General features: G+C 54.8%; 1 protein-coding gene across 1 annotated transcript; it reads right to left on the reverse strand.

Annotated features, from left to right (window-relative positions):
• Window positions 1-195: 195 nt before the first annotated feature.
• LOC120496579 (2',3'-cyclic nucleotide 3' phosphodiesterase) lies at window positions 196-10,386 on the reverse strand. Its single transcript, XM_039697184.1, has 4 exons — window positions 10,243-10,386; window positions 7,626-8,295; window positions 6,956-7,098; window positions 196-6,434 (listed from the first exon to the last, which is right to left on the reverse strand). Exons 1-4 carry the CDS (start codon window positions 10,243-10,245, stop codon window positions 5,982-5,984), a joined length of 1,269 nt encoding a protein of 422 aa, XP_039553118.1. The 5' UTR covers window positions 10,246-10,386; the 3' UTR covers window positions 196-5,981.
• Between the last annotated feature and the right edge of the window lie 132 nt (window positions 10,387-10,518).

Genomic DNA, 10,518 nt, shown 5'->3' on the forward strand with positions numbered 1-10,518 from the left:
AATCTTCCCAGAATCTCCACATGTGTGAGGGAGAAAGAATTCCTGGTTTGTTCTGGTTGCTTCCAAAGCAGCATGTCCAGGGTTTGGAGTAACTTGTAAGTTATGTTAATCTTTTGGAAATACTGCCAAGGCTCAATCCAGTTTTGTACAATCCCATTTCACCTGCAAGCCTGGCTTCTTTGCTCTTTTTATTTCTTTTTTTTTTTTTTCATGGTTCTCCCAGCAAGGCCCACTTGGGCATTAAACTTCTATGATAACATGTGAGCTTACAATTCTGTATCAGAGAAATGCTGCTTAGAGTTCAAAGAGCAGCTTATGTGAGAATTCCCTGTGATGCAGCTGGAATTAAGGGCTTTGTGTTCCCAAGATTGTCCTGTTTAAGGGAATATTGAATTTGCTCTGGGCTGAATTCCTTCACTGTACTTTTTTAAATTAATCCACTTGAATATTTTATATTTGTGCTGAACTTGATTTTGTTGAGCTTGATGTGTGATTTCCTGTTACTGATCCATGACATGGGTGAGTCTTTCAATGCCAAGTGAGTTCCAGGCAGGGGTCCTGGGTGGTTTGGGATGTGCAGCAGCTGTGTGTTTAGTTAACCTGGCTGAGTGGTTTTCCTCTGGCAGTGATTTACTCCTCCAAAGCAGCAAGAAAATGCAAAGTCCAGCTCTGAACTGGCAGTCTGACTTTCTCTTGTGCAGTGTCAGGACAGGAGCTGGAGGGATGGATGAGCTCTGGCCTGGAGCTGTGTCCTGGTGGGTTTGATGTGGGGCACTGCCTGTCAGCAGTTTGATTTTCACCCAAAAGGTGGTGTTACAGCAGGGTCCCCCCTTTTCTCTACAGCATGGGCAGCACCTTCTTGTCCAGGTGCCCTGTGTGAGCTCCTGTCTGGTGGTTCTGGAGCCTGCTGCTGTCAGGCCCAGTCCCAGGGGGTTGTGAGGGGAGCAGAGGGGCTGTGGCTGGGGGTCCTGGGCTGGTGCTCAGTGAGGGGCTGTGGCTGGGGGTCCTGGGCTGACCCTGGCAGCGTAGGGCTGCTGGAAGCTGGAGTTAGCTCAGAGAATGGCTGTTTGTGAGAGAGAAGCTCACAGGGACTCTGTAACAGCTGCTTTGCCTTCCCACAGCAGAGCAAACACTGCAGGGAGCTCCTTGCTCCAGGTGATCACTGGAATGCCAGGTCTTTGTCTTCCTCCCTCCCGAGGGCTGGGTGTGCCCTCCAGCAGGACAGGGACTGGTGCAGGACCTCGAGGTGGTCCTGCTGTGGTGTTTGGTCAGGATTCTTGACAATCTGCTTTCACAGAGGGAAAATTTAAGGGCTTCAATTTTAGCACTGCAGAATAGAGTATTTTACAACTCATTTGAAACTCAGCTTTCTAAGTGAGCCAGTGCTGAGTTGTGCTTTCAAAACCCAACTCTCCCACGTTTGTTCTGCCATCCTTCACAGCAGTGTGAGGGATGGAGCCACCCAGGTGCACCCAGAGCAGCTGGGGCCTGGCACTTTTCAGGCTCTGAAATGGTGAATACGTGGGGAACTGAAATACTGGTCTATGCACACTGATGCTTCCCCAGCTTTCCTGGCACTGTAATCTGAGTTTACAAGAGTTTAGTGGCATTTTGGTTCCATGACACCTCGTCCTGTGTGTGTGTGTTGATGTCACTGTACAGTTTGGGCTGTTCTCAGTCTCTCATTGCTGAGCAGAGCCGTGTTCTGTGTCTGTCAGTGGGTTTATTCTCATTTCCCCCTGCCCCAGGGAAGTGTGACCAGCTTCCTTCCTCCCTTCCTTCTCTCCAAGCTGACTGAGCCCATTCCTTGGAGCACAGGAGTGGAATGGCTCTGCTTCTGGGAGAGAAAATGTATACAGCAGCTATTTATAACCTGTACATGAATGCATGATTTAATGTAGTTAAATATTCATATGGTGAGTGCCAAGACTTTCTACAGCACGTTGTTACGTGAATCAAGGTGAAGGCAAATGCATGGAACCATGGAATGGATTGGGCTTGGAGGCCTTTAAAGGCTGTCAAGTCCAACCCCCTGCCATGGGCAGGGACACTTTCCACTAGCCCAGAGTGCCCTGGGACCTGTGCAGTCCCTGTTCCCCTGGCACAGAGCAGGGCTGAGCAGGGCTTGGTGGCACCTGGCACCTCAGGGCAGCAGCAGTGTCCAGTGGCACTGTGACCTCCACCGTGTCCCAGCACGGCCTGGGGACACAAAACTCTGCTTCTTTCAAAAAAAAATGGACTCAGCTGTGCATTGCTTGGAGTGTTGCCTCCACACATGGTGGTTCCAGGACATTGTCCATGGGTTGTGCTTGGGTGTAGCTGCAGGGAAGCTGAGTGCCAGTGCTCCAGCTGCTCACAGCCCCCATGTGTGCCCTGCAGCCCCAGGGGGGTCACTGGCTGCAGGGATTTGCCACAGAGACCACAAATGAGCATCTTCAAGAGCTGCAGTGCCTGTGCTGTTCCCAGAAGGACAGAGAGCACACAGAGGTGCAGGAGGTGGTGCTGTGGTGGCATGGACACACTTTGGTGTGACTCTCAGCCTGGCAACTCCTGCCAGGGCTCTCCAAGGGGGAATGGCTGGTGCTGTGAGAGCTGCTGCCAGCAAGAAGGGCCTGGAAAGAGCAGAGGTGCTGTGGCTGAGAGCCAGACCAGGCTGGTGTGGCAGGGGGTGTCTTCCACCAGCCAAGTTGGGAGAAGATGCTCTAGAGCTGGCAAGTGGCTGTCAGCTTCCCTGGGAAAGTTGTGAAGAGAAATGTGTGAGGAGTGTGGCTGTGGGCAGAGCTGGCATGGGAGGGCTCTGCTGTAGGACTGCAGTTTTGGCAGGGAGATCAGGAATTGTGTGGCTGCTGGGCTTTGCCTTGGATGTGGTTTTGTCTGGTCATGCTCATAGAATCGTGGAATAGTTTGGGGTGGAAAGCTGTGAAGTCCATTCAGGAGGTTGTGGCCACCCTCTTAAGGTTCCTCCTTGCTTTAGCTGCACTGAAACGTACCTGATTTGGTTTTGACCCTGGGAGTGTTCAGTGAGCAGCATCCCCAGTGCTGCTGGCTGTTGTAAATGCAGAAATGCAGGTTGGAAAATGACAGAAAGACAAATTGTTCAGGTAGAAGAGTATTGTCCATGGAATAGCAGGCCCCTCCACCCTCTGTGTCTGCTGAGACAGAGTGGATGCTGCTCTGCTGCTGTGTCTGACATGGGAGCTGGTGCCAGTCCCTGTGCAGCCACGCTGGCCCTGGACCTGCAGCCAGCAGAGAGCCACAGGGCTGGGCCACGTGCTGCTTTGCATTTCCAAATGACCTCCTCAGTTTCAGTAATAACTCCAGCTATTCTCTTATTTCTAATGGATGGTTTTCATCCTGTTCAAATTCGTGCCTTGTCCTTTCCCCTCCTCTTCCCTAGGGAACAGGACAACTGTGTGCTGCACCCCCCTGGAGCAGTGCTAGTCCCTGGGCAGCTGTGGCAGGGCTGTGCCAGGGGTAGGTGGCAGTGGCTGGTGGCTGTCCCTGCCCTTGGCTCTGTGGGGCCATTCTGGGTCCCTGCATGACTGTGGGAGCTGATGTGAAACGCTCTGGCCTTCCTGGCCAGGCCCAGCTCTCCCCACTCCCACCATCATGGATGGGGTTATCCCTTCTTGGAGCAGTGCTGGGCGTTTTCCCTCACCCAGATCCGAGCTTGGAGGGACAGCTCTGCTCTGTTGCTGGGAGCTGGGACACTGCACCCGAGTGGAGCTCAGGGGTGGCCGGGCAGGGCAGGATCCGTGGGGAGCCCAGCAGGATCAACAGCCCTGCTGCCATCCCCGCCTGTCTGACTGCCCACCCTGTCCCCAGTGACCCCTGATGGCTCCTGTGAACAGAGTGTGGTGAGGCAGCACCCGAGGGGCCACAGGGAGCACCCAGAGCCCCACAGTGCACGTGGGTCACAACTCTGTGGATTAGTCAGGACAAACCCAGGCACCGATGCGAAGCCACTTGGAGAGGAGCTTGTCCCTGTGCTGCCGTATTTATCTGAATTGGAATTCGGAATGTTTACCTCAGTGTACATAGCTCAACCTTTCCCTGGGAGGAAAGGAGAATTGCATGGAGCAATTGCTGTCCCATTGCTTTGCCAAACTCCTCATCCTCTCCCAGCCGGGCTCCGCATCGGTACCAGCCGTCCCTCTTGGACCTTTCTAGGATGTGAATGGTAAAAATGTGAATATTTGTTGTTTACTTCCTTAGCAGAACTCCTGATGCCGTGTTTGTATGGGAAATCAGCCTGAGCAGACCCATATGCAATCGGTTTTACTTTATTATAAACTGTATATGATGTACAAACTAATAAAAACTCAAACGACGACAATGTCACTGTTGTTCTTGAACAGGCAGATGAAGGAGATATTCCAGCTGTGTATTCCAATGCTGGAGTGATCTGGGCACTGGGGGTGTGGGCTCAGCCAGCCCCTGGGCAGGTGCTGGCAAATCCCTTGTAGAGCTTTGGTGGAACAAACCCTTGAGGTTCTGTCAGGAGAGGCCCTGGCTGAGCGTTGGGCACTCAGCTGCTGCCACTGTGGAAGGTTGGAGGGATTTCTCCATGAAGGTGCTCTGGGTGGGTTTATAGCTCACTATTTTATGATATAATTTGAATTTATTCTTATTCTTTGCTCCTGATCAGCAGGAAGTATTTTGCTTTCACGGCAGAGTGTTTGGTACCACAAAAGCTCCAAAGCTCTCCCTGCTTTTGGCCTCAACAGTCGGAGAGAAATGCTCCTTGCCCCAGCAACATTGGACTCGGGGTGAGCCCCAGCCCAGCCCACGCCTCAAACACCGTCAGTATTTACAGTGTTAGTTGGGTTAATGTCACTCTGCTGCTCCCCAGACCCTGGGCCAGGGCAGGAGGTCGAGCTGGGACCTTACCTGGGGCTGTTAGTGGGGCTTTGTGTTAAACAATGCCCAGGAGCTGGGCCAGGGCCTGGCACAGCACAAAGCCAGGTTGCAATAAAACACATTTAATGACACAAGTGCTGGGTCAGTAACTTCCAGCTGGGGTTTAGGTTCGAGCAGACATGAGTTACAAGGTTACAGTGCCTCCACTTCCTACACTACAGGGTTACTCCAGCCTAACTCTTAACATTCAAGTGCATTAGAGGAAGGGAGTAAAATCTTGCATGAAGTCCAGTTGTGTACTTCAGACATGATTTTAGTTTCTATCGAATAAGATGGAAAAGATGTTAGTTCATCTCTTCCACTCCCTGCCAAGGCAGGATTGTTCCCTACAGGACACGGGATGGTGCTTGGTCCAGCCCAGGTGGAGGGAATTGGCTCCCTGTCCTGGTGTTTCACTTGATTTCCCCAAAGTTGGTGTCTTTAAGGCATCACCTGGCACAGTGCCCTCCTCCTGGCTGTCCCCAGAGCATCTCTGCTGTGAGGGACAGGACTGGGATGGAGCCCACTGGGCAGCTGCGATTTGGGCTGCCAGGACCTGCTGCCCTTAACAGGGTCTGTCCTCAGGGCCAAACCCTTGGTAAGGGCAGGACTCCTGACAGGAGTGACCCATGCCTGGGTCTCACTAGTTCTGGCCCTGTAATCAGCTGCCAGAATGGCCAATGTCAGTCCCTGGGGGTGGGAGGGGAGGGACATCCTGCAGTTCCCTTGGCTTCAGAACAGCAACTGACAGGCTTCGGTCAGTGCCAGCAGGTACAGATCGAACGATTGTGGTTCAGAGGGAAGCAATAAAAGCCCCAGAGTTGATCTTTCTCCAAGGAAGAAAACAAGCAGGACAGCCCAGCAGGTTCCCTCCAAAACTCACATTAAAATCCGTGACAGTTTCAGTCAGGAGTTGCTTGTTTTCTTCCTTTGCTGAGGCCGATAACTCCCCAGAGGCTTCACGCTGGGGTGGGCAGGAGGGTTGACTTTAGTAAAGGTAGAATTATTTCTCTTTACACTTTTAAGGTTACAGGAGTTACTTGCCTTTTAAAAACAAACCGAGGAGCTGCCCTGCCTGTGCTCTAGATGATGGTGCAGGAGCTAAAGGCAGCGCCCCGTTTGTTGGTGCTCTGTGTGGGCACGAGTTTTCCCTTCCCGTAGTACCCCGAGAATATCGCCCTCACATCAATCTTTTTAGACAGGACAAGCATCCACATACCATTATCAAAATACAGCAGCTTCCCCCCTCCAATTTCCCCCACTTGCTCCCCTTTGTTCCCTGCCTTCTCCAGCTTCACAAACTCCAGCAGGTCGAGCCCCGTCTGCACGGCTTCGACGCCGTTGGCGCAGCCCAGGGTGATGTGGGCCCGGCTGCCCCGGGGCAGGTTGTCTGTGGGCAGGATCTTGTCAGCATCCCCGGGCCACAGCAGCAGCTGCTGCTCGCTCAGCTCGATGCGAGCCCCGACAGTCTTTGTGGTGATGAACAGCGCCGAGATGGAGAGGGTGAAGCCTTTGCCGTAGGAAGACTTCACTGCCTGCAGGAGAGGGACACACCAGGACAGTGTTAGTGCTGTTGGTGGGGATTCACTGTCCCCAGGCTCGGGGACAGCATGGCTGCTCATGGCAGCTCTTGCTGTGACATGGTCAAAATGCCCAGAGCAAGGAGAAGGTGGGCCCGATGTCCCAGCTCTGGAGCTGGTAATGTCTTTGTCCTTCACAAATTCCAGTATTTAACCTGGGTTTACGTGCCCTGAAATAAACAATCTTGGGATCTAAATACCTCAATTCATCATCATTCAGTCAAGCTGTCAGCGATGATGCTGGAAGTCATGTCTGATTGGGGAAAGTGGGAGTATTTTGTTTGGCAACAGGAAACAAAAAATCACCATGTCTACAGTTTGGAGTTTTCTCTGCACAGGCCATATGGATGTAGTTCCTGTCCCTACATTTGGCCTCTTGGGTCACAGCAAAGCCATCCCTAACCCTCTCCCAGGCTCATGGACACCCCAAAGGGCAGGGAGGGGACATGGGGAGGAGGTGGGACCCCAACACTCACTTCCTGCTGCGCATATTCCTCGGCTCCAGCTGCTTTTCCAAACTCGGTGTACTTCGTGGTGCAGTGCAGGACCCCAGGTGGCCTCTTCACAAAGTAGCTGGTGAGATCTATTTTTATTTTGGGATCTTCGATAGCAGAAGGAACTGCAGATATAGGTGAACAGTGTCACAAAGTGATCCCCCTGAGGTCAACCCATGAGCCCTGGTCCCATCTCAGTTCCCTTCCCTACCTCAGCCTTCACATCTCATCTCTCTGACTGCTGGGTGGGAAACCAAACCCCTCCCTCCCCCCAGGCTCACTGCAGATGGAGACAAAAACCAGAAGCTCCTGTGCATCATCGTGGCTCATCTTAAACCTGGTGGCTTGTTCAGCCTTTCCCATTTCTCTGCCTTTGCCTTTTTACCACCCAACCCCTTGGAACCAGGGGACACCCAGGATCCCATGTCCTGCTGCTGCCACCTGAGCTCAGTGCCCTGTGGGGCCAGACCTGAACAGACTTGAGAAAAGCTCTTTATTTTTATTTATAAAAGCAACTTTGTCAACTATGAAGGCCAGGTTAGTAGCTTTAAAAAGCTTTTCTCATTGGCAGTGTTAGAAATTGATTTTAGAAGCTAATCAGACTCGTTAACATCATCAGGTAAGAATGTGGTAAGAGAACATCAATACATACAGTATTTACTCTCCTTCTTGAAGGCTTTGAGACTCCCAAGCTCATCCAAGAATGCCTGGCCAGCCTTCCTCAGGATCTCCGAACTTCTTTTGCTCAAAAACCACCCAAAATACATGGGGAGGAATTCCTTCTCTAAGCTCGGCTTCATCTTCTTCAGCTCTTCCACAGACAGTTTCCACTGATTCTTGTCCTTTAGCTGGGGACAATCCAAGCGCCAGGGGGTTTTGGGCTCGGCGAAGATGACTTTGTAGCGGTACTTGTCAGCAATGTCAAAGAGCTGGTCCAGCCGCTCCCGCTCGTGGTGGGTGTCATCCAAAACAATGACGCTGACCTCCCGTTTGCAATAGTCAACTAGATCCTCATCCACCTTGGAGTACTCTTCGGGAATGGAGCTTCTTATTAGTGGTGTAATTTTATAGTGATCAACAGAGATGACCTTGCAGGCGTCTTTGTAGCGGTCGTGGATGGCCTGGGCGAGGGTGGACTTCCCACTGCCAGGCAGGCCCCGCAGGATGAAAAAGGTTTTGGATTCTTTCAGTGTGGAGATGGTGTCTTCGTCGTCCAGGAACGGGAAATGCAAACTCTCGGGTCTCTCTTTCGCTGATTGAGTAGACATCTTTCTAAATATTTTAGGCAGGAAAGGGTGACTCTTCTTGGAGAAGCCTCTGTTCTGAAATGGAAGGAGAAAACACTTTGCAGGGCAGGAACCCCAGGGACAATGTGGCCCTGCTGGGACCTTTTGTGGAAAGGATGGGCACAGGGAGCATCTCCCCCACACTGCCTCGCTTGGGTGCTCAGCTGACACCTTCTCCCACAGCTGCTCTGGCTGGTTGCACAGCAGGGATCCACTGCATCCCACCCAAGGGCTGAAGGTTCAGCCCTGCTCCCCCTCTGGCCTCGGCAGCTGCAGTCCTGCCCTGCTAGGAGGGGATTTTTCAGGCTGCCACAAAGCCCCAGCCCAGGCAGAGCTCCTTGTATGGCACATTTTGAGCACTTGAACAAACACCTGTGGCTGCCGGATGCGAGGGCGGTGACCCGCGGAGGAGCCCAAGGGGAACTGAAAGTCCCAGCAGGCTGAGAGCTGCCACACTCCTGTCCCTTCACCTGAATCACAAACTGTTCCCAGGCTGTTTCCTAGAGCAGCACAAGGATGGTGCTGTCTCTCCCTCACAGGAGGGAATTTGGGCTCCTCTTGGGAAGAGCAACTGAGACGGCTTCCAGGAAAGCCAAACCCCTCCCAGCAGCTGCAAGGCAGAACTCGAAAGTGAAACCTCGAGTGCTGGAGGAAATCAGACACTCGTGGTTGGCAGCAGTGAGCGGGAGATGCCGCTGGGAGCTGGCATGGCTGTGCCTCCCCTCCTGCCAGCAGCTGCAGTTAGCAGAATCCCACATTAATTCCCAGTAGGACCTGGGAAAACACGGGACTGAAAGGAAACGTGGGATTTCTTCAGCTGTGCGAGTCCTCAATAGCATCGAGGCAGACATTTTTTGTTGGGTCAATACATGAACTTTCCATCCCCCAGCTGCCTGAAGGCCAGCCCAGCCTGGGATCCACTGGACCGTGGGAGTGATGCCCAAGAAGTGAGTTTTGCCTTTGATGCAAAAATTGAGAAGTTTTACATAAAACATAACTGCTCTGCCTGGCCCAGAAAAATGTTTCCAGTCTGCATTTTTTAAAAAATACTTTTCAGATGTTGATTCCTCATCTCTTTATTCCAGAAGATGCAGGTGGGTTTTGGTTCCAAATGCCCTGGGAGCAGAAGCAGGACCCCACGGCACTGCCTGCCCTGGGCTCAGCTGCATCCTTACACCCAGCCGGGGACAAACTGAGAGCAGCAGGGACCTGTGTGCTCCCCGGCGACCCCCGTGCTGCTTTCCCCGCACACTCGGGGCTCAAAGCGCTCACAGAGGAGGAAGCCAGTGAGTTTGCTGGAGCGCTGCTCCTTCTCTCAGCACAGGTGCCCCGCTTGCCAGGGGCTCGCAGGGCCGGACAGCCCCGAGCTGTCTGTCCCCTCACCGGGCTGTCCCCGCACCGGGCTGTCCCGGGCCGGGCTGTCCCGGGCCGGGCTGTCCCGCGGGCGGGCACCGGGGCCGCTGTTCTGCCGCGGCAGCTGCCGAGGGGACTGAGGCGCTTTTCAGCCCCGTGAACAAAGGAACAATCGCGGCCCCCCCCGGGCCATTGTTCGCCGCCGGCTCGGGGACAACGGGCGCCTTCACGGGCCGGGCCGGGCGGACAAAGGCTCCGCAGAGCCCGGCGGAGCGGGGTCCGGCCGGACAATCTCCCATTGAGCCGCCCCCACAAAGCTCCCGCTTGTCTCCTGCTCCCCGCGGAACGGGGGCTGGCGTGGGGGGAGCCATCGCTCCCGCTCCCGGGCTGCCCGTGCCCCGGCAGCCCCCAGAGTGTCCCGGGACCCCCAGACGGAGCCACGGCTCCCCGGGGCCGTTCTCGGGGCTCGGTTGCCTCCGCGTCCCCCCCAGACCCAGCGCCCACATGTCCGCAACGCCGCCGGCGCTCCGGGACACCGGAACCTTTGCCGGGCGGAGTTCAGTCCGATCCCGATCCCGGTCCCGATGCTAGCCCCGCTGCCAGCCCCGATCCTCGCCCCCATCCCCTTACCATGGTGAGGGCAGCGGCTCCGGGGCGGCCGCCGGTGCGGAGCGGCGCGGCGGGGAAGCGGCTCTGGGGCGGGCGCGGCCGCCGCTCCTTTCATAGCCCCGGGACTCGCCCGCCCCCGAGGGCCGGGCCGAGCCCTCCCCGGGCCGGCGGGGGGGCCCCGGGGCTCAGCCCCGCCCGGCCGCGGAGCAGCCGGTCCCGGGGATGCTGCCGGGACAGTCCCGGGGCGGGGGGAGGCTCGGACCAGCTCCTCCCTGCTACGGACACACCGCTCCTGGG

This window comes from Passer montanus, unplaced genomic scaffold, assembly GCF_014805655.1.
Source record: "Passer montanus isolate IOZ18808 unplaced genomic scaffold, ASM1480565v1 scaffold117, whole genome shotgun sequence".
Taxonomy (NCBI): domain Eukaryota; kingdom Metazoa; phylum Chordata; class Aves; order Passeriformes; family Passeridae; genus Passer; species Passer montanus.

What these genes read in the sequence shown, in the direction of transcription:
- LOC120496579 (XM_039697184.1), bottom strand. An exon ending in CAAGAAGGAGAGTAAATACT is followed by an intron (nt 7,099 to 7,625) that starts GTATGTATTGAT and finishes CTATATCTGCAG; the next exon opens with TTCCTTCTGCTATCGAAGAT. An exon ending in AGGAATATGCGCAGCAGGAA is followed by an intron (nt 6,435 to 6,955) that starts GTGAGTGTTGGG and finishes CCTCTCCTGCAG; the next exon opens with GCAGTGAAGTCTTCCTACGG.